The sequence below is a fragment of the Lepus europaeus genome, chromosome 13 (assembly GCF_033115175.1).
Source record: "Lepus europaeus isolate LE1 chromosome 13, mLepTim1.pri, whole genome shotgun sequence".
Taxonomy (NCBI): Eukaryota; Metazoa; Chordata; class Mammalia; order Lagomorpha; family Leporidae; genus Lepus; species Lepus europaeus.
In genome coordinates, this window is record NC_084839.1 from 98,649,993 (window position 1) to 98,675,071 (window position 25,079).

The 25,079-nt window shown below is 45.0% G+C and overlaps 1 protein-coding gene across 1 annotated transcript in view; it reads right to left on the bottom strand.

The window, feature by feature from the left end:
* The window catches only part of LOC133772438 (outer dynein arm-docking complex subunit 2-like), a 70,323-nt gene that overhangs the window by 11,109 nt on the left and 34,135 nt on the right, over window positions 1-25,079 (bottom strand). The window contains 5 exon segments of the mRNA XM_062208892.1: window positions 808-1,029; window positions 2,140-2,328; window positions 8,457-8,571; window positions 16,336-16,578; window positions 19,379-19,533. Of these exon segments, the coding sequence (XP_062064876.1) occupies window positions 808-1,029; window positions 2,140-2,328; window positions 8,457-8,571; window positions 16,336-16,578; window positions 19,379-19,533 (924 nt within the window).

The following is a 25,079-nucleotide window of genomic DNA, read 5'->3' on the forward strand; positions in this document are numbered from 1 at the left end:
TAGTGGAATGAGAAGGCCATGCCAAGATGGCCACTGGCAAGCGAGCATCAGTTACTCAGGAATGGCTTTGAAACCCACCTGGCTTTGGAAACTGCCTGGCAACAGGCTGTGATTGGATGGATTTGAAACTGCCTGGCGACAGGCTGTGATTGGATGGCTCTGAAAACTGCCTGGCAACAGGCTGTGATTGGATGGATTTGAAACTGCCTAGCGACAGGCTGTGATTGGATGGGGCATAGACCGCCCCTTGACCAGATTGGCTGGTCTTGGCTATATAAGCTGTGTACCAACTGTAATAAACGAGTCTGCGGGCTGCTCGCCTCAAGCCTGCTTTCACCCGACTCCCGGGGTCTGTGCGTTGACTCCACGCCTCTTGCCCCCACCGCGCTGCTCCTCTCAGAAACGAACCCACTGCAACATTGTGGAGAAATCAACTGCAACAGTCTAGTTTCTGCCAGTTTAGTTGGTGCCTGTAGGTCTGCCTTTCACTTGTTATTTATACATAAGGTAAGCACTCTATCAAGTAGGTTTACAATTTTTCATGTGCTGTCCATTCTCTAATCAAATTCAAATAATGAGGTGATTACTTTAATAAGTGCACTTATTTTGACTTTAGAAATTCTATCTGCACGCAGCCTTTCTGCCGGATAAACCATGATAACGCACGGCTGAAGCGCAGTCATGATCCAAGAGAGAGGCACTTTTGTGAGTTCAAATACCCCCAGTGGTCTAACTTTAATTTTAGACGTTTCTTTTCATTCTACATGCACCACGCTTAGCCTAACCCACCAAGTGACTCAACTGTACCTTTACTGCGCCATTCTCATGCATTGTGATGCAGTTGTTGGCATCTTCTGAGAGCTGGTACAAGGCCTGCGCTGTCGCTCGATGCACACTGGTGTCATTCGATTTCAGGTAGCGCACCAGTGGAGCCACTGCTTTGTGCTCACCGAAGGTCACTTTATTCCTGCCCCACATACAGCAGTGGGAAATAGCTTCTGCCAGATGACGCCTCAATTTCTCGTTATTCTGCACAGAGGAAAATGATGTGTGGAACGTGCGTTATGATGGTCCTGTGAGATCAGGTGTATGCTCTTTATATTTGTTACCTACCAAGATGCCAACGAGTCTAGAGAGAAGGGCCAGCTGGCTACTTAGGTTGTGTCTTGAAGGAATGCGTCGTTTGGTGGTGCAACAGAGCAAGGCTCAGTCCTGAGCTTTCCTTCTATGAACTGAATGTAGTTAGTGTACTCAAAGTGAGCAGTTGTATGACATCACCATGTGCTCAAGGACAACACAAAATTATGGATCAATGAGCTGCTAAGTGATAAAAATATTTAGGTAATATTGTATATTCTTAAAGAGATATTTCTCTATCAGTAATATACTTGGTGTCCAAGAGGAAGAATACAGTGAAAAAAATATATAGACATTTTTGGGGGTCTCCCTTTTTCATGCTCTATCTTTATGCAGACTAGATCCTTTGTTTTTGCATGTAACTATCTCAAATAGGTGTAATCTACCTGAATAGAATATGTTTTCTGTATGTTAACTGTACTGTTATTTTGATAGAGGCAATGGATTAAGTGTCCTAACTCAGAGTCTCCTCGACTGAGCATCCGTCCAGTGTTTGAATTTCTGCTCTATGGCTCTTTTTCGAAGCATTAGCCCAAGTGAACGTCAAATGACTGTGCTCTTGAGGTCGCTGTCTTTCAAGGCTATTCTACCTGGTGCAGCTCTAGATACAATATGTTCATTGCCAAAGTCTGCTACCTCATGAATGTCTTCCACACTAGCTTGCCAAGCTGGAGGACTCTTTGGAATAATAATGATGGTGGTAGTGAAGATGATAGTTAACACATAAAAGCATTTAAAAATACACCACTTTCCTTGCCAGTGACAAATAAAAAAGGTCTTTCTTGTACAGAGTCTTGCTTATTAATATTTTGCATTTTAAAATACCTTTTTACATATATTAGGCTCAGAGAAATTAAGAGTTGAACAAAACCTCATACCTCATAAGGAACAGATATTAAAGTAAGCTTTAATCAAAATCTCTGAATTTTAAGTTCATCGTTCTTCCACTACACCATGCTATCTTAAGACAGTAGGCATTTAAGATAAAAAGATGCTACTTACTGTATTTGTCAGCTTGGACAGTAAAGGGACAACTCCATGATCTGTAATAACAGCTAAATTTTCTTGATCTTTTGCTATATTGGTAATGACAGCACATATACTTGCCAAAACTTCTTTGTTATCTGACTTCAGTAAATTAACAACAAGTTCCAAACCACCAACAAAGGAACGAACCATTTCTCCAGCATCCTAGATTAAAATAAAGACAGTATTAAACACAAACCTATTTTTTAAGAAAGCAGAAAATAATGATAAGGCTGTGAGATACACATCTAGCATGAAAAGAAATTCAGCTTAATTTATTTCTATTTTACATATAATTTCTATGTATGTGTGTACATATCAATAGAAATCTATTTATACACATGTAATGTATACATACAAAATTTGGTTTCAACAAATATTTATTACACGAAGGTCATTGTGTTGACAACTGAGGATACAGAAGTCAGTAAAATGAGGGAGATTCTTATTATTTGTGGCAGTTTTGCTGTATAAAGTCACCACAAGCACTAGACTAGTCAATACTCCTACAAGCCTCTGGTATTTTTATCAATGAATCTATCCATAACCTTGTTTTGTGTGTGTTCCTGCTCGAAGACACCTTATTTCACATATACATTGTTAATTTGTGAGCACTGAACTCATTCATACCCAGCAGGTTCACCTAACATGCATTTTCCGCATGGGTACAATACAGCCTTTTTGCACTTAGAAATCCTAGATAGCATTTCCACACCATTCCTAGGGATCATTTCAAGGAGTGAAACAGCCAATAAATAGCACAAAAGCACAAAAAACTGTGGTGCTAAATAGAAGACAACGGAGCCTTGTTTTTAGCAAGGGAACACTGCACTGCCTTGCTCAACCTGAGACGAGGTGCATGTTGAGTAACTTAAATTTTCACCTCCCTTTGTATGTCCAAGAATGACTACAAAAACACTGTTAGTATTGACTTGGGAAATACAAATAAAGTTTGTAAATAAAGTTTAGCCAGTGAGAAAATTCCCAAACAGAATCCATGAACAGTGCGCACGAACTGTTTATATTCTTTTGCTGTCATGCTATTTACAACTGTGGGACGATGAGCATTAAGAAATGGCAAGTATAAGGAATAGCACCACGAGAGGAGGTGAAGATAGTGAAATACACACACAAGGGAATCTCAGCTTGTGTAAAGGTTCCAGGACTGCCTCCCTAAGAGACCAGTGTAGGCTGGGAGGAGCAATCATCCAGTGTGAATGGGATTCTGGTTCCAAGAATCATGTAACACAGATCTGACAGTGAGAGAGAAGGTGACTCCCTCCTCCCCACCCCAAGTTTAAAACAGAGTATAAAATAGGAACAAGAACAGGAGAAAATGAAACTTAAGAGGTGAGACTTTGAACAATCTTAAAGGGCTCCGTAGAACTTGAAGTTCATTTTAAGGCATCTGGAATTCAATTTTGTTTCTTAGAAGACCTCTTAGGATTAGAGGGCACAGAGCTGAGTTTGGGGCCAAGAACGCTGTGGGAACTCAGAAATGTTCTCACCAGCCCCGACAAGACATGGTGATCCCTTGAAGAAGGTGATGGTCAGGCCTGATGCAATGTGATTCCGCGGTGACTCCCATGTTTCTGGCTTGACCCTGTGGTGCCAATGCTGGGAGAGCAGGGTTTGGCTTTGTTTCCTTGGGGTGGAGAAGGGTGGTATTTGGTCTTAGAGGATCTAATTTGAGTAAAGTTCCCACAGATATTTAAGCAGACATCCAAGAGTTAGACAGATAGGTGAGTCTGGAGCTCAGGAAAGACAAGCCAGTTGGAAATGACGGATTGAAAGTCAGCAGCAAGAAGATTCTCACGGAAGCAGCAGATGGGAAGGGGCAGCGAGGGAGGAGAGTGCTCTGTGGCAGCGTCCCAGGCGTGGGCAGAGGAAGAGACCTGGTCAAGGATCTGGAAAGCACAGGTTGCAACAGAAACCCCCACCTCTCGTGTGTTGTACAGTGGCGGCACGTGCAAAGTCCACTAATTACTTGGTTCCATGACTTTATCTAGTAACAGAAATTCACATCCTTTGAATCCCAACTGCCTATCAGGCAGTACAGTACGCAGTTCACATAAATTATCGCAAAGCTCACAAGAGCCAAAGGAAGTAGACGTTCTTGATGAATATATATGCAAGAATTCTCAAGGAAATATTAACAAACAGAATCCCACACTACACCCACAAGGCCACACAACATGATCAAGAGGAATTTATCAGTGAGGCAAGTGTGGTTCAACATTTGCAAGTCAATAAATGTCACAGATCACTTTAATAGAATGAAGAGCATAAGCCACAGATCATATCACTAGCTGCAGAGAAAGCATTTGATAAGATTCAACACCCCAGCCTGCTCCCCTCACTTAAGGTTCATCAAAGCTCTTGTTAATTAACAACAACAGCAACAAAAACATACATAAAGAGAGTGCAGCTCATGGTGGGAGAAGTGAACAAGATCTCTTTTCAAGAGCCCATCTATCCATCAATATGAGTAAGCTTTTTAAGAAGTCGAAGACACTGTGTTGGTAGGAGAGGGAGGCATGTAGAAGGCTAGTGAAGTTCTAGAGAAATGGAACAAGAAGGAGCTATTCATGGTCTTGCTTACCCTTGGAGCCCAGGACTAAGAGTAAGGAGGCTGGCTTGTGTTTGAGGTTGCAGCACAGAAGGCCAGCCAGATATTCTGGAGAGAACGCCTTTACAGAAACAGTGCATTAACACATGTGCAGATTTGGAGTTGAAATTCATGCAAAAGATATACAACCTAAAAATAATAGCACTAAGTAGAAAAATGACCTATATACAATGGCATCTCACCAATGATAATATTACATTTTGTATTGAAATTTAAATAACAATTGAGAATTAATTAGTATCTACAACATTCATTTCCAGGAATGCTTTTACCTGTCACCTGCCACCAGCCTACTTTTTCAATTAAACGTTAATTTAGAGCCAGATTGTGACTATGATAATACTGTCTTTATTTGATGTCACTACTTTTAGAGGAATTTTCTTAATAATATAATCAAATTTGAAAGTCATATTATTAACATGCTTGTACATTTGACTAAAAATTCTAATCATGTAACTCATGATTAGAAAAATTCTAATCTTATAAGCCATGTTATTTTATTAAAATCTTTTGTTTTGCTGGAAAACATTCTGAAGTAATTACTTTTTTCAGAAAAGACCCATGGGGGGATGAACTTCCTAAGTCCCAGCATTGCTAAAGGAAGAATGTCCTTATGGCACACTCGCACTTGGACGCTTGTTTTGTAGGACACAGAATATTCCAGAACAGAAAAACGTTCTCTCCATAGAAAGGAAAGGCTCTGTCCCATTTCTGTTCTTACATATTGTGGGGCTGGCTCTGTGTCACAGGTTAGGACGCTTGCAGCACTGGCATCCCATAGGGGCACTGGGTAGAGTCCCGCCTACTCTACTTCCAATCCAGCTCCCTGGTAGTGGTGCCTGGGAAAATAGCAGAGGATGGCCCTACTGCTGGGGCCCTGCTCCAACGTGGCAGACCTGGAAGAAGCTCCTGGCTTCTGGCTTCAGCCTGGCCCAGCCCCAGCCATTGCCTACTTGAGGAGTAAACTACGGATGAAAGATCTGTCTCTCCTCTTCCTCTGTAATTTTACCTTCCAAATAAAAAAAATAAATCTTTAAAAAATTTATTGTGGATGATATTAAGTCTAATGCTGTTGCAAATCATGTTCTTTTGTAACATTTTCATTAATTTCTGGAATCATCAAGCTTAAATCTGTGTATAGGTATGGTTTTGTTTATTTTTCTGCTTGGCACTAAATGAATCTTTTTCAATCTGAAGACAACCCTCTTCTATAGCAATTCAGCTTATAGCAATTGTCCCTGTTAAAAAATTATTAATCTTTAAAAAAAAAGAAAAAATGACTCTTTCTTCCCTTCAATTACTCTTTTCCTTTCTGTGTGTTTTCATGTCCATTTTCTTCATATGTTCTTTGTTATTCACTGGGCTTTCCAAGCTCAGGATACACCTTAGCCATACCAACCTTTGTGGCCATTCCTTCTAATAAATGTCTTGTTTTACCAAATAAAACCTGTCTGATCGGCGAATGCTCCTCTTCTGTAGCAGCCTACTTGGAGACAGTATTCCCCTTCACGTCTCTCTGAGGATATTAATTTTTTGAAATATGATGTTACATTCTGTTTCTTGCACAATATCTATTCCCTCTGAAGTTGTTATACCTACTAGTTTTGGTGTGTTGATTTACTGCCTTTAGTATTCATTAAATACTTGATAATCTCTGGATGTTCCTATTTGTAAATGAAGGACTGGACTGACTGGCTGAAGCAACTGACAAGGAATATCCCTTCAAGGATGGATCATTTTTTAAAAAAATATGTATTATTTATTTTGAAAGTCAGAGTTCTAGAGAGGGATGGAAATAGAGAGAGAAAAAAAATTTTCCATTTGTTGGTTCACTCCCAGATGGCCGCAATGGCTAGGGCTGGGCCAGACGGAAGCCAGGATCAAGGAGCTTCTTACAGGTTACCTACGTGGGTGGCAAGGGCCCGAATACTTGGGCTATTTTCCACTGCTTGTTGCAGGCCATTAGCAGGGAGCTGGATCAGAAGTGGATCAGCTGGGACATCAACCAGCACTCATAGAGGATGCCAGCATCCCCAGCAGAGGCTTAATCCACTGCACCACAACGCTGAAATCTACTTTAATCTATCTTAATCAGCTCCTGCAAATTGTTTTTATTTTATTCTATATGCTTTTGAGATTTATTGATATGGATAAACACATTCCAGAAATACATTCATTTTTCACAAATACATTATATGTATATGAATATACCATCTTAGTGTCCATTTTCCTGTAGACAGCATTTGAGATCCTTAAAATTTTTTGATAAAAAATAAAATTTTTTGATAAAAATGATCCAAAAAACTAATTTATGATATGTATCCTCTATTCCTAGATATTTCACAATTTAGTCTTTTCAAAAGATTGCATTTTGAATGATAATGAGAATCACGTTAAATTTATTGTAGAAATAAAATCCTTTACATAAAGACATGCAATAGCGAAATAGCCTTAGTGCCAAGAAGCTTCAAGGGAGATCTCATAATCTATAGTGAGGATAGAAGGGTGGATGTGGGGCACAGCAGTCAGCCTGGGTCTGAGTGCTGTCTCCACTTCTAATTCCAGCTTCCTACTAAGTGCGCCCTGGAAGTCAGCAAGTAGTGGCTGTTATGGGCATATGGAGAGTGAATCAGTGGATGGAAGATCTGTCTCTGTACCTCTGCATTTCAATAAAGTGAAAATAAGTAAACAGTTTTACACTGTTTTAAAAAGATTTATTCATTTATTTGAAAGGCAGAGTTAGAAAGATGGACAGAGACAGACAGCCCTTCCATTTAATCACCAATTCCCCAAATGGCTGCAAAAACCAGGGCTGGGTGAGGTCCAAACCAGGAGCCAGGGGCTTCATCTGGGTTTCCCACAGGGTGCAGGGGCCCAAGGATTTGTGCCATCGTCTGCTGCTTTCCTGGGTGCATCAGCAGGGAGTTGGGTTGGAAGTGGAGCAGCCAGGACATGAACTGGGATGCTGGCCTCAAAGGTGACAGCTTAAACCACTATGCCACAATGTGAGCCCCCCCCCCCACCTTTTGTTAAATGATTTATTTATTTGAAAGGCAGAGTCAGAGAGATGGAGAGATGGGGCAGGGGAGAGAGAAACGTTTTTAAAAACAAAGAAAAATGTTGAGTAAATATATAAGCTGAAAAGAGATCTTTAAAGAAAATAATAGAATTTATAAATGAAGAGTTAAAATAGATGGCAGAGCCTTCTAGTCCAGCAACTTATTGACAGATAAAAGTGAGGCTGCAGTGCAATTATGTGAACTTTTCAAGGTCAACAGAGTTTGGTGCTCCTTCAGGATCAGCTGTAGCACAACCGAAGCAGTCACACTTCCCACACACTTTCACTCTCTGTAAGCAGCACATAAATACAAATTTCTTATCTCCCAAGAGATATGAACAGGCAGCTTTTCTTCACCCTGATTTACCTGGGGTACTTGTCTCAACTTTATCACCAGGAAGAACTTGGCAAGCAATGTCAAGTCTGACACTAGTTTCAACTGGCCTTGTAAAGTGTACCAGGAAAGGCATTGCTCAAAAATTATTCCAGCATAAACTCTGATCAGCACTCTTTTCCACCAGATAAATCTGACCAAGAATAGGTAAAAGGCAATTGGTGACCTGCGGTGACATTATCCAGAATGACTGATTTTCAGTCTGTTCCTACCTTAGCATTTTTGATGCAAGGACAAAGGGCCCATGCTGCACTGGCTTTCACATCTGAATGAGGATTTTTCAGCAGGGACCACAACAAACGAACTCCATCTAAACGATCAATTATTCTGTAATGAAACCAAAAGTAGTGGTATAAACTGCAATTAGTAAGTGGATATGAAAATTAAGTAGCCCACCTATTTACACAACTTAATTATCTTTTCTCTATATAGTGTCATTATCTTTTCTTCTTTGACATTTTGTTTGTTGTTGTTTTTTATTTGTTTTTGCAAAACACCAATGACAGAAGGATTATAAAATGATATTGAATTGTCAGCCCTCTGGTTCCAGTTCTAAATACATGACACAGGAAGCAAGTTGCCTAATAATTTATGCTCATATAAACAAAATAAATCCACATGTATATATTATATGTACATATATATATTAGACTTATTTATTTATTTAGAAGGAACAGTTACAGAAAGGCAGAGGCAGAGAGAGAGGTCTTCCATCCACTGGTTCCCTCCCTAAATGGCCACAATGGCTGGAGCTGGGCTGATCTGAAGCAGGAGCCAGGAGCTTCTTCCAGGTCTCCCATGTGGGCGCAGTGGTCCAAGGATTTGGGGCATCTTCTACCGCTTTCCCAAGCTATAATAGAGAGCTGGACCGGAATTGGAGCAGCTGGGACTTGAACTGGTGCCCATATGGAATGCCAGCACTGTAGGTGGCGGCTTTACCCACTATGCCACAGTGCTGGCCCTGCCATATATTTTTTATTTAGCTGTGCACAGACTGCTAATTAAATGTAAGAATACTAGTTTTTTTCCCACAGAATAATAATACCTACTTTCCAAAAATAAATATTGGTGCCTCATCATTGTGACATTACTTTTTAAATTTCGTTTATGTTTAATTGACTTAGGAAATGACTTAGGTCTTCCTTGTTTTTAGAAGAATGACTTTTAAAAAAATTATTTGTGTGAAAGTCAGTGTTAGAGAGAGAGGGAGAGATAGGGATCCTCCATCTGCTGGCTCACTCCTTGGATGGCTGCAACGGCTGGGGTTGGGCCAGGCCGAAGCCAGGAGCTTTATCTGGGTCTCCTACATGGGTATCAGGGGCCCAAACACTTGGGCCATCCTCTGTTGCTTTTCCCAGGCCATTAGCAGGGAGTTGGATTGGAAGTGGAGCAGCTGGGACTTGAACCAGTGCCTACATGGAATGCCAGTATCGTAGGTGGACACTTTACCTACTAGGTCACAATGCCAGCTCCTAGCACTAGGTCTTAAAATCATTCCACCAAGTGTATTCTTGCTTGGCATGAAAAATATGTGCTTCCTGCCCAGGAAGACAACACTGCAAGTGGTACTATAATTATTTAAACATACTGTAATCCAAATGCCTTTGTGACTAGCTGAATTGAATAATCATCAAATTATCCATACACTATTTGTCTTCTGGTTTCATATCATTTGACCCTGGCAGCGAGGTCCACTATAAACTTGTATTTGAGAAGAAGATCAAACAGAACTCAATATCCTTTACAAATATGACTTTGTTCAGCGATATATTCAACTCAAATGAGATAGAAAAAGATAACATCAAGACTCCTTCAATTTCTAATCCCAAATTGAATTAAACACAGGTAGTATTTAGTGCCAGGTAGAATAAATACAACTAGCTTTATATGTCTTTCAAATTATTCCTTGAAATTTGACATCAAACATCTATATTTCTTAATTATCTTAGATGTTTGTTAGAAAAGAAATATTATTCCAAAGTTTCCAAGCAGGATATCAATTTCGCACAAACTTATAAAATTGGTGATCCAAATAGTTAACTGTAAGATATAAACTATCTTTTTGAAATGTTTTCTAATAAGAAAAAGTACATTGAATATTTTAAGCCAGAGCTTAACTAAATAGCTATTCAAATCTAAAGCTTTCTGTCAATATTATACTGAGAGAAACCAATTCTCAACTTAAAAAAACTCTAAAGAAACACGTGAGATGCTACACAATGGAGGATTTACTTTTTAAATGTAAATTTGAATGCCTGTCTTATATAAGCTCCTTAAAATATAATCGATTCTGATCCTTGTGTTTCTATATTTTTACACAAAGTTGCACAATGAACAACAGTGAATTATAATGTTTTACCTTCTTCCAGATTGAGAATCAAATTTAGCATTATTTTTTTCAAGATTTATTTATTTATTTATTTGAGAGGTAGAGTTACAGACAGCGAGAGGGAGAGACAGAGAGAGAGAGGTGTCTTCCTTCCGTTGGTTCACTCTCCAAATGGCTGCAAGGGCCGGAATGCCAGAAGCCAGGAGCTTCTTCCGGGTCTCCCACGTGGGTGCAGGGGACCAAGGACTTGGGCCACCTTCTAGTGCTTTCCTAGGCCATAGCTGAGAGTTGGATGGGAAGAGGAGCAGCCAGGACTAGAATGGGCAACCACATGGGATGCCGGTGCTGCAGGTGGAGGATTAACCCACTGCGCCACTGCGCCAGCTCCTAGCATTAGTATTTAATTGTACACTGCTGGATGCAACTTGTTATTAGACTAGAAGTCATTGGGATGGCACATATTTCCAGTTTAAAAGAAAAAAGAGTAACTCAATCCTGGACACCCAGACGAAATTGCATGATTAACTATTGAAAGTCACCATTAATTATAAAACTAGACCTACCGTCCCCTACCTTCACCCCAAACCCTAGGCAACTGGTCAGCTTCCTGGTTGCAACAGACGAAGACTATGTAGAAGACTGTATAGTACAGAGAAATAATCTGATATGAGAGAAACATTTTTGAAAGACATTCGCAAACACAGTCAAAGGTAGCAGATTTCAGAGTTTAACTTTATCCTCTCCATGCCGCTCATTCTCTGTATGGAATGATTACTCCGTTTTACTTTTTACTTCTAGTATCTGCCTTGCTTCCCTGTTCTCTAGGCCAGCACCCTAATCTCAATATTTACTACTTTTTATCAAGACTGCTGCAGTGGTATACATTTGGTTTTGTGTCTTCAACTTCTCCTAATTTCAATCCAGCCTATAAATCTCTGAGAAATTAATCTTCCTGAGAAATTTTCAGAGCTTCTGCAATACTCCTTGAAAGTAAGGTCCCAGGGACACTCATTCTGTCCATAACAACACTGAGCACATGCACGCAATGCTTGTTGGACAACTCACAACCAATCATCCCCAAGGAAAAACAAATGTTTTCGCACAGCTTCCCACTGTCTGCATGACACAGAAACTCCAGTTCCTGAGCTCAATATTTTAATTTATCAGGGAGCTTGTGTATTCCTGCCAATTTCCTATATTCAAGCAATTGAACATAAAATACCTTGACATATTAATATGTCATATTAATATTAATACTAAATATTAAATATAGGCATACAGAAATAACAGATATAGTCAATTCTCATTATTAGGGGATGGTTATGTTCTTTTAAGTCACACAGACATTAAGTGAGCAAACACTGAACTACTGCTCTAGAGAAAATCCATGAATATTCATGAAACATGGTATGTTATTAAAAAAATGTGGGCTAGTGTTGTGGCACAGGGGGTTAACCTGCTGCCTGTCATGCTGGAATCCCAAGTGGGTGATGGTTCTTTTTTTTTTTTTTTTTTGATCCTGATTCTTCAATTTCTGATTCAGTTCCATGCTAATGGGCCTGGAAAAGCATCAGAAGATAGCCCAAGTGCTTGGACCCCTAAAGTCCATGTGGGGAGGCCCAGATGGAGTTCCAGGCTCCTGGCTTCAGCCTGGACCAGCCCTGGAGAGTGAACCAACGGATGGAAGATCTCTCTCTCTCTCTAACTCTACCTTTCAAATAAATAGAAATCCTATTATATCCAATGAATAAAATTGTATTTAAAAACTTCTGAATGCATTTCAAAGTTTTTGCAAACTTTATCTTTTAAAGTTAATTTCTTTACTTGAGTTATTTGAGAGAGTTCCCATCTACTTGCTCACTTCTCAAATGCCTGCAATGGCTGGGCCTGGACCAGGCCAGAGCTAGGAGCTAGGAACTAGGAACTCAATCCAAATCTTCTCCATATGGATGGCAAGAAGCCAAATTCTTGAACTGTCACCTGTAGCCTTGCAGTGTGCACCTCATCAGGAAACTGGAATTGGGATCAGAACTGGGACTGGAGCCCAGGTACTCTGGTATGAAAGATGTGAGTGTCTTAACTGGTAGTTTCATCACTAGGTAAAATGCTGCCCCACGCTAGTTTTAATTCCATTTTCCATGAATATTTTGAAGTGCCTCCATACATATAAAGTTTTGCTATGAACTTCTAGTTGGGACATTTTCATCAGTTGATCTTGTTTTATGCATCTCTGTTTAAGCTCATCTTATTTAATACATCTGTTGATTCTTTAACACTGAACTTTTGTCTAGCAGCACTGTAATTCTTTCCTGAATGAAGGCCATCTCACACACACCTTTTCTCTGTAAGGCACTTCTCGGTCTTCTTGTCCTATGGACACAGGGCACCACGTCAGGACTATGCTTAGGGGCCCTTTTGCACAGCAGTATCATCAATCAAAGCACTGCACTCAAAGACTGCCACAGGCTTGTTTATAGTAAGAGAGCTGAAACAGTAAGACTGATGTCACCTTTTTCACCTCTGCTGGGAACGTGTGCATAGCATCACTCGAATTTTTCACCACTCTGCACATGTCTCTGAATGACAATGAAAGTGGTGTGAGTGAATATTCATTTGGGATTATGAATCAAGTTCAGGGAGTACACAGATTCATCAGTACAGAATCTGCAAATACTGAGAATGGGCAGTATTTAGGAAACTATAGTCCAGTGAAGAAGATGAAGAGACCACATCATATAGCATAAGAAATGTCGCAACAGATGTGTGCATAGGGCTCCATCCGGACACGGAGAGAAACCATGAGTTTACTCACAGACCACAGAAACTCTTCATTCAACAACAAGCCGCTGTTCACACCATTCTGCATGTTTTGCAAGAGCAAACCATTTCTTAAGGTCTGTTAACAAAACCTATTACATAATTTGCCTGGCTTTCCTTTCCTTTACGCTTTTTTTTTTTTTCCAACAGGCAGAGTTAGACAGTGAGAGAGAGGAGAGAGAAAGGTCTTCCTTCTGTTGGTTCACTCCCAAAATGGCTGCTACGGCCGGTGCATCGTGCTGATCTAAAGCCAGGAGCCAGGTGCTTACTCTTGGTCTCCCATGCAGGTGCAGGGCCCAAGCACTTGGGCCATCCTCCACTGCCTTCTTGGGCCACAGCAGAGAGCTGGACTGGAAGAGGGGCAACCGGGACGAATCTGGTGCCCCGACCGGGACTAGAACCCAGGATGCCAGTGCTGTCTTCTACTGCTTTCCCGTGCCACATCAGAGAGCTGGATCAGAAGTAGACCAGCTGGGACTCAAACCGGTGCCCATATGGGATGCCGGCACCACAGGTGGTGTGGCTTTACCTGCTATGCCACAGTGCCAGCCCCTGAGACAATTTCTTAAAATAAGTCCATTTCTGTTTCTTCTCTCTTTTTTCCTATACAAGGAGATAGATGATTGATAAATGGAAATACAGAGAGAAATAGAGAGATATATAGAGATATCTTGTGTACATATATGTGTATATACACAGAGTACATCAAAAAAATTTATGAAGAATGATATAAAAATGCTTATTTTGGTGTAAAATTACTGAAATCTATGTACAGCTTTTTCATAACACACATTTACATGAACTTTTTAAAGAATATACACACACAGACACACATTAAATACCAACATACACACCCTGCTGGTTCTCTATCTGGAGAACCTGACACAATTTTAATGTACATGAGATTCCATTTTTCTGGACTTAACATATACAGTGATGATTTATTTGATGGGTACACAATGTGAGAAACATGTCAATAAGTGATTTCTTCATTGTGTGAATACCAATGTACTTACACAAACCTAAATGGTATAGCCCACTATTTGTCTTGGCTATAGATTATAGCCTACTGTTCCCAGGGTACAAACCTATTTTGCATGTTACTGTAGGTGACTAACACAATGGTAAATATTTATATATCTAAATATGCCTAAGCAGGCCGGCGCCGTGGCTCAACAGGCTAATCCTCCGCCTTGAGGCGCCGGCACACCGGGTTCTAGTCCCGGTTGGGGCGCTGGATTCTATCCCGGTTGCCCCTCTTCCAGGCCAGCTCTCTGCTATGGCCTGGGAAGGCAGTGGAGGATGGCCCAAGTGCTTGGGCCCTGCACCCGCATGGGAGACCAGGAGAAGCACCTGGCTCCTGGCTTCGGATCAGCGAGATGCGCCAGCCGCAGCGGCCATTGGAGGGTGAACCAACGGCAAAAAGGAAGACCTTTCTCTCTGTCTCTCTCTCACTATCCACTCTGCCTGTAAAAAAAAAAAATATGCCTAAGCAAGAAATGAAACCATAAAATGACAGAATAAAAGAAGATTATAGTACACCTGTTTAGACACTTCACCATGAATGGAGGTTACAAGACTGGACATTGCTCTGAATGAGTCAGTGAGTGAGTGGTGAGTGGACAAAAGGCCTAGGACATTACTGCACACTGCTGTAGACTTTATATACAAAGTATACTTAGAGTATGCTAAATTAGTTTAAAAATGTTTCTTTCCCCAATAATAAATTAATCTTAGCTCACTGCAGATTTTTTACTTTCCAAACTTTTGAAATTTTGTTAAACTCTTTTGTAGTAACATTTTTGATTCTTTGTAGTAATATTTAACTTAAAACACATATTGGACAACTGTCAAAATATTCTTTTCTTTATATTCTTATTTTATAAGCTTTTCTCTTCAACATGTTTTAAACTTTTTAAATTAAAAACTAAGACACATGTTAGCTTAGGCCTACACAGGGCCAGGATCACCAAAATCACTGTCCTCTATTCCACATCTTGTCCCACTGGAAAGTCTTCAGGGGCAATAAAACACACAGAGCTGTCACTTCCCGTAACAATGCCTTTCTCCAGAATACTTCTTAGAGGACCTGTCTGACACTATTTGTAGTAAGAAAGAGGAGTCCACTCTAAGATAATAAAAACTGTAGTATAGTACATATACAGACTAATAATATGGTCACTTATTATCAAGTATTAGATACTAAATGTAACTGTATATACTACAGTTTGATACAACTAGGCAGTGCATAAGGTTGTTAATACCAGTGTCATCATGAACATGTAATGCATTGTGTTAGGGTGTTTCAATGGCTCCCTACCCCATATCACTAGACAATAAAGATTATTCAGCGTCACTGTAATTTTATAGCATTACTGTAGTATATGTGGTCTGGTGTGACCACAAGGTTGTAATGTGGAACATAATTCTATATATATATATATATATGCATATAAAACCTCTATATAACCTGGCTATTATTCTTAAATTGTGCCCCAGTTGGGATTTTCCTTTCTAATTAGACAATAGTTTGCTTAAGGGACAAGATTAGAACTTAAAACTCTTCCCCTTTTCAGTCTGTAGGCACTGTTAAGGTGCTCCACATATTTGATGAAGTAGTATGCAACATGGAGGAGGATACTCTGAGGATGCTACCTAGACTAGCTACAACCCTAGTTACTCTGGTTAGATCCAGAGACAGACGACTCTTTGGGATGATATTAATGTTTCCACATGAGAAACTGATTACTGGATATTGTAAATATTCCCACTAGGCCCAGATTGGCACCCACTTCACCATAAGTAACGTTCTGATTAAGTAAGTCATGATTTGGTCATCTGGTACTTTATTTTCAAGATTTGTGCACTGAAATTCCAATGATGACACTATTCTATGACCACCCAGCACCCTCATGTAAAATCGTTCCACCCCTAAGGAAACTTACACCATGCTTTCAGGTTCTACCGCACAGGCACCAACTGCTTTTGTGACGTTCACCAGAAGAGCTTGGTTTATTCCAACGAGGAGGTTCACCAGGTGTTGAATGCCACCACATTTCCGGACAATGACTCGGTTTTCATAATCTTGGCAGCATTCTCCTATGGCCCCAACCACATTAATAAGTACTTCTTCAGGCTGATCTGTTAAAAGTCCCACCAAAGTTTCAATGGCTTGGTATTCCCGAAACCTAGGTCATCACACACAGGCACGTACACACACACAGAGACAGAGAGAGGAGAGAGAATTATTTTCAGTACAATGTTAGTTGATAATATTACAACTACTAATAATGGGTAAAATTTACTAGACGTCAACAAGTTCATTCAATCCTTACAATTTAGTGAAGTAGGTGCTACGTAATCCCCATTATCAGGTGAGTAATCTGAAGCTTGTGAATAGAAGGCTGATATCTACACCCAGCTACTGGCTCGGGGCCTGTCCCCTAATCTTCAGGCTACACAGCTTCTGAGACAACTGTGGCTTCCTCCAAAGTTGAGCTTCCACCATTCCAATCTGCTAAGTGTTTTCCCTTATCTTACAGAGGTATTTTACATGAATACAGCACCCTAAATGTTTAATGAAAAGGAATTAATACATTTGTGTTTTTAAACACATTAAAGATGGCATAATAGTATCTATTTGTGTTTGGTAAGTCTCTCAAAGTAAGGAGTAGGTTGTGTTATCTAAACAAAAAAATCTGTTAGCCTCAGATGTCTTCAGTATTAACCACTAATAACTTTTAGCATCTCTCCCATTATGCAATTTTACTGGTTTATTTGCACTATGTATATTACAAGAGGAAGCACATAATATAAAAGTAAATACTTAAGGGGGCAGAGGGCATTTGGGACAGGGGTTAAGAAGGTATCTCTTGGGATGTCTACATCGCGAGTGCCTGGGTTCAAGACTTGTTCCTGATTCCAGCTTCCTGCTAACATGCGCCCTCTGAGGCAGCAGGTGACGGCTCAAGTACTTGGTTCCCAGCCACCCATGTGAAGGATTCAGATTGAATTCCCAGGCCCAGCTGTTGTGGGCATTCGGGAAGTGAACCAGCAGACAGATCTCTTTTCGTTTATCCATTTGTCTTTCTTTGTCTATCTGCCTTTCAGACAAAATGAAAAATATTTTAAAAAAGGGAGGGTATACTGTTGTGGTGCAGGGGTGGGATGCCTTTCACGCTGGCATCATACTTGGGCCCCTGCCACCTCTGATAGCGTAGGAGGCTCCTGGCTTCAGCCTGGCCCAGCCCGTCACTGAGGCCATCTGGGGAGTGAACCAGAGGATGCAAGATCTCTCTTTCTGTCTCTCCCTCTCTCTCTGTAACTCTGCCTTTGAAATGAATAAACAAATATTTATTTTTTAAAAAAGAGGAAGAAAAATGGAAAATGGGATGGTACCACCATGGCGGTCTTTTGAAGAAAAGAAAGTAACTATTAGAGAATTACCAGTTTCTACATAAAACATTTTTAACCTTTCCAATAAATTTCAGCAATATTTTCAAGTGCTGCAGTAGAATTTTTACGGTTACTTTTAATTGAGACAAAAGTTTTAATTAGCTGAGGTTACTTTCAATCTAGCTATTCAATAAATGTCCTTTATTCTGTAAAATTATTTTGTATGATGACTGAAAAAAAAATGAAATGTCCTAAATTTTATTACCGATGGTCAGATTGGGGAGGAATGGAAGGCAGGAGAGATGGGATAGGTTAATCACCAAAAGCTGCAAGCCAGAAAGAATGTCAGGTGATTTTACAGTCCTAAAGACCTAGGTTGGAGGGGCCGGTGCTGTAGCAAAGCAGGTTAAAGCCTCCGCCTGAAGTGCCCGCATCCCATATGGGCGCCGGCTTTAGTCCCGGCTGCTCCACTTCCAATCCAGCTCTCTGCTATGGCCTGGGAAAGCAGTAGAAGATGGCCCAAGTTGTTGGGCCCCTGCACCCGCGTGGGTGACCCAGAAGAAGCTCCTGACTTCAGATCGGCTCAGCTCTGGCCATTGAGGCCATCTGGGGAGTGAACCAGCAGATGGAAGACCTCTCTCTCTGTCTCTACCTCTATCTCTAACTCTGTCTTTCAAATAAATAAAATAAATCTTTGAAAAAAAAAAGACCTAGATTAGAAGCTACTGCATCCTGCTTGCTGTTTCCACCAATCCGTAAGCAACAGCTGCTTCCCATTACGGCCTAGCTTCCCATGCCAAAGCATTACCCACTTCAGGTTAATGTAGGTCCAATAAAATAACCCAAGCGTTTCCATCCTGAATTTTCATTTTTAAGAACTCTGACTTCTTAGGTCCAGAGGACATTTTTCCAGCTGCTACCTTGCCTTGCTCTGGAGGCTGTGAGAGCTTGTCCCAGGATCAGTTCTTTCTTCCTGGCTAGCATCTGCAATTGCTCAATAAACCCTCTCTCTGATTTCAGTCTCTTGGTCTCTGGAGTTTGGGTTTAACTTAAGGTGCATGGATATCTTATTAGCGGAAATCATCAGTGTAAACTCTAAAACTCTAGAGAAAGAGCCAAATTGAAAGATTAAAATAAATACAGTTTTCCAAATATGTTAAAGTAAAATGCAGTGAAAATGATTTGGAAATGACTACCCTTTAAGAGGAACTGCTTGGCTGGCATTCAGCTGATTCATCCTGCTTGTTTTTTAGGAAAGGGAACAGAACGGAACCACTTCCATCTCGGGAGAGTCCATGGAAAATTCATCCCCTCACCTCGACAGGCCTCTGTAGGAAATACCAGGATGTGTCTGATTTAATTGGCTGCCGTATGTTAAACAGCGCATTGGCCCTTGGACCTACTGAGGCACAGCAATTTACTGCCTTTATGGCTGGCGGGAGGGGATGGGAGTCTTTCCAGTCTAAGAATGACTTCATCCAAAATGGCCATCTGTAACATTAGACTGAACCCTTTATTAAAACAGCCTCGAATGCCAAGCACGGGTGGTGGCGGCCGTGGCCGTCTCACAGGCCCCCGAGCGCCTTCTCTTACTTGGTCACGTTCTCTCTGCTGATGGAGCACTTCCATATGGCCCCCGTGACAGCAGCCAGCCGCTCTTTGTTGTCGGTGTTGTTGAGCAGACTCGCCAGGGGCTTCAGGCCTCCGTGCAGCCTGACCAGGTCCCGCGTCTCCTCGTCTTCGGCGCACTACACAGAAAGGCCAGTAAGAGGCCGTCAGCGGTCCGGGCGCGGCAGCTTCCCGCGGCTGCTGCAGAGGCCGCCGTTCCAGTGGCCAGGGCACTCAGCATTTTCTGAGGGCACCTTCAGTGCAACACAGTTCTTCTCCACACTGGCGGCCAGCCAACAGTATTTCTCTCCCCTTACGAGGTTTTGGGAATGGACGACAGTGTCCGTACCCTGGGAGTTCTCTGAAGCCAGGTCTGAGTGGCCTGGGCTGCACGGAGGCAGCAGAGGTGAGAAAGAAACCCAGCATGCTCCACACAGGGGCGGACAGAGGGCGTCCGCACTGACACAACCTGAGACCCAGCACACAACACACAGGGACACAGGGGCGGACAGAGGACGTCCGCACTGACACAACCTGAGAGACCCAGCATACAGCACACAGGGGCGGACAGAGGACGTCCGCAATGACACAACCTGAGAGACCCAGCATACAGCACACAGGGGCGGACAGAGGACGTCCGCACTGACACAACCTGAGAGACCCAGCATACAACACACAGGGACACAGGGGCGGACAGAGGACGTCCACACTGACACAACCTGAGAGACCCAGCATACAACACACAGGGGCGGACAGAGGACGTCCGCACTGACACAACCTGAGAGACCCAGCATACAACACACAGGGGCGGACAGAGGACGTCCACACTGACACAACCTGAGAGACCCAGCACACAACACACAGGGGCGGACAGAGGACGTCCGCACTGACACAACCTGAGAGACCCAGCATACAACACACAGGGATACAGGGGCGGACAGAGGATGTCCGCACTGACACAACCCGAGAGACCCAGCACACAACACACAGGGGCGGACAGAGGACGTCCGCACTGACACAACCTGAGAGACCCAGCACACAACACACAGGGGCGGACAGAGGACGTCCGCACTGACACAACCTGAGAGACCCAGCACACAACACACAGGGGGGACAGAGGACGTCCGCACTGACACAACCTGAGACCCAGCACACAACACACAGGGATGGACAGAGGACGTCCGCAATGACACAACCTGAGAGACCCAGCACACAACACACAGGGGGGACAGAGGACGTCCGCACTGACACAACCTGAGAGACCCAGCATACAGCACACAGGGATGGACAGAGGACGTCCGCACTGACACAACCTGAGACCCAGCATACAACACACAGGGGCAGACAGAGGACGTCCGCACTGACACAACCTGAGAGACCCAGCACACAACACACAGGGGCGGACAGAGGACGTCCACACTGACACAACCTGAGAGACCCAGCACACAACACACAGGGGTGGACAGAGGACGTCCGCACTGACACAACCTGAGAGACCCAGCATACAACACACAGGGGGGACAGAGGACGTCCGCACTGACACAACCTGAGAGACCCAGCATACAACACACAGGGGGGACAGAGGACGTCCGCACTGACACAACCTGAGAGACCCAGCACACAACACACAGGGGGGACAGAGGACGTCCGCACTGACACAACCTGAGAGACCCAGCACACAACACACAGGGGGGACAGAGGACGTCCGCACTGACACAACCTGAGAGACCCAGCATACAGCACACAGGGGGGACAGAGGACGTCCGCACTGACACAACCTGAGAGACCCAGCATACAACACACAGGGGCGGACAGGGGACGTCCGCACTGACACAACCTGAGAGACCCAGCACACAACACACAGGGGGGACAGAGGACGTCCGCACTGACACAACCTGAGAGACCCAGCATACAGCACACAGGGGGGACAGAGGACGTCCGCACTGACACAACCTGAGACCCAGCACACAACACACAGGGGCGGACAGAGGACGTCCACACTGACACAACCTGAGACCCAGCACACAACACACAGGGGGGACAGAGGACGTCCGCACTGACACAACCTGAGACCCAGCACACAACACACAGGGGCGGACAGAGGACGTCCGCACTGACACAACCTGAGACCCAGCATACAACACACAGGGACACAGGGGCGGACAGAGGACGTCCACACTGACACAACCTGAGAGACCCAGCACACAACACACAGGGGCGGACAGAGGACGTCCGCACTGACACAACCTGAGAGACCCAGCACACAACACACAGGGACACAGGGGCGGACAGAGGACGTCCGCACTGACACAACCTGAGAGACCCAGCACACAACACACAGGGGCGGACAGAGGACGTCCGCACTGACACAACCTGAGAGACCCAGCACACAACACACAGGGGCGGACAGAGGACGTCCGCACTGACACAACCTGAGAGACCCAGCACACAACACACAGGGACACAGGGGCGGACAGAGGACGTCCACACTGACACAACCTGAGAGACCCAGCACACAACACACAGGGGTGGACAGAGGACGTCCGCACTGACACAACCTGAGAGACCCAGCACACAACACACAGGGGCGGACAGAGGACGTCCGCACTGACACAACCTGAGAGACCCAGCACACAACACACAGGGGGGACAGAGGACGTCCGCACTGACACAACCTGAGAGACCCAGCATACAACACACAGGGGGGACAGAGGACGTCCGCACTGACACAACCTGAGAGACCCAGCACACAACACACAGGGGGGACAGAGGACGTCCACACTGACACAACCTGAGAGACCCAGCACACAACACACAGGGGGGACAGAGGACGTCCGCACTGACACAACCTGAGAGACCCAGCACACAACACACAGGGGGGACAGAGGACGTCCGCACTGACACAACCTGAGACCCAGCATACAACACACAGGGACACAGGGGCGGACAGGGGACGTCCGCACTGACACAACCTGAGAGACCCAGCACACAACACACAGGGGCGGACAGAGGACGTCCGCACTGACACAACCTGAGACCCAGCATACAACACACAGGGGGGACAGAGGACGTCCACACTGACACAACCTGAGAGACCCAGCACACAACACACAGGGGCGGACAGAGGACGTCCGCACTGACACAACCTGAGAGACCCAGCACACAACACACAGGGACACAGGGGCGGACAGAGGACGTCCACACTGACACAACCTGAGAGACCCAGCATACAACACACAGGGGCGGACAGAGGACGTCCGCACTGACACAACCTGAGAGACCCAGCACACAACACACAGGGGGGACAGAGGACATCCGCACTGACACAACCTGAGAGACCCAGCACACAACACACAGGGACACAGGGGCGGACAGAGGACGTCCACACTGACACAACCTGAGAGACCCAGCACACAACACACAGGGGGGACAGAGGACGTCCGCACTGACACAACCTGAGAGACCCAGCACACAGGGACACAGGGGCGGACAGAGGACGTCCGCACTGACACAACCTGAGAGACCCAGCACACAACACACAGGGACACAGGGGCGGACAGAGGACGTCCGCACTGACACAACCTGAGAGACCCAGCATACAACACACAGGGGGGACAGAGGACGTCCGCACTGACACAACCTGAGACCCAGCACACAACACACAGGGGTGGACAGGGGACGTCCGCACTGACACAACCTGAGAGACCCAGCACACAACACACAGGGGGGACAGAGGACGTCCGCACTGACACAACCTGAGAGACCCAGCATACAACACACAGGGGGGACAGAGGACGTCCGCACTGACACAACCTGAGAGACCCAGCACACAACACACAGGGGGGACAGAGGACGTCCGCACTGACACAACCTGAGAGACCCAGCACACAACACACAGGGGTGGACAGGGGACGTCCGCACTGACACAACCTGAGACCCAGCATACAACACACAGGGGGGACAGAGGACGTCCGCACTGACACAACCTGAGACCCAGCATACAACACACAGGGACACAGGGGCGGACAGAGGACGTCCGCACTGACACAACCTGAGAGACCCAGCACACAACACACAGGGTGGACAGAGGACGTCCGCACTGACACAACCTGAGAGACCCAGCACACAGCACACAGGGGGGACAGAGGACGTCCGCACTGACACAACCTGAGACCCAGCACACAACACACAGGGGGGACAGAGGACGTCCGCACTGACACAACCTGAGAGACCCAGCACACAACACACAGGGATGGACAGAGGACGTCCGCACTGACACAACCTGAGAGACCCAGCACACAGCACACAGGGGGGACAGAGGACGTCCGCACTGACACAACCTGAGAGACCCAGCACACAACACACAGGGGGGACAGAGGACGTCTGCACTGACACAACCTGAGAGACCCAGCACACAACACACAGGGGGGACAGAGGACGTCCACACTGACACAACCTGGGAGACCCAGCACACAACACACAGGGGCGGACAGAGGACGTCCGCACTGACACAACCTGAGAGACCCAGCACACAACACACAGGGGGGACAGAGGACGTCCGCACTGACACAACCTGAGAGACCCAGCACACAACACACAGGGGGGACAGAGGACGTCCGCACTGACACAACCTGAGACCCAGCATACAGCACACAGGGGGGACAGAGGACGTCCGCACTGACACAACCTGAGAGACCCAGCACACAACACACAGGGGGGACAGAGGACGTCCGCACTGACACAACCTGAGACCCAGCATACAACACACAGGGGGGACAGAGGACGTCCGCAATGACACAACCTGAGACCCAGCACACAACACACAGGGGCGGACAGAGGACGTCCGCACTGACACAAACTGAGACCCAGCATACAACACACAGGGACACAGGGGCGGACAGGGGACGTCCGCACTGACACAACCTGAGAGACCCAGCACACAGCACACAGGGATGGACAGAGGACGTCCGCACTGACACAACCTGAGACCCAGCACACAACACACAGGGGCGGACAGAGGACGTCCGCACTGACACAACCTGAGAGACCCAGCACACAACACACAGGGACACAGGGGCGGACAGAGGGACAGAGGACGTCCGCACTGACACAACCTGAGACCCAGCACACAGCACACAGGGGCGGACAGAGGATGCCCGCACTGAAACAACCTGAGAGACCCAGCACACAACACACAGGGGCGGACAGAGGACGTCCGCACTGACACAACCTGAGAGACCCAGCACACAACACACAGGGGGGACAGAGGACGTCCGCACTGACACAACCTGAGACCCAGCATACAACACACAGGGGTGGACAGGGGACGTCCGCACTGACACAACCTGAGAGACCCAGCACACAACACACAGGGGGGACAGAGGACGTCCGCACTGACACAACCTGAGAGACCCAGCATACAACACACAGGGGGGACAGAGGACGTCCGCACTGACACAACCTGAGAGACCCAGCACACAACACACAGGGGGGACAGAGGACGTCCGCACTGACACAACCTGAGAGACCCAGCATACAACACACAGGGGGGACAGAGGACGTCCGCACTGACACAACCTGAGAGACCCAGCACACAACACACAGGGGGGACAGAGGACGTCCGCACTGACACAATCTGAGAGACCCAGCACACAACACACAGGGGGGACAGAGGACGTCCGCACTG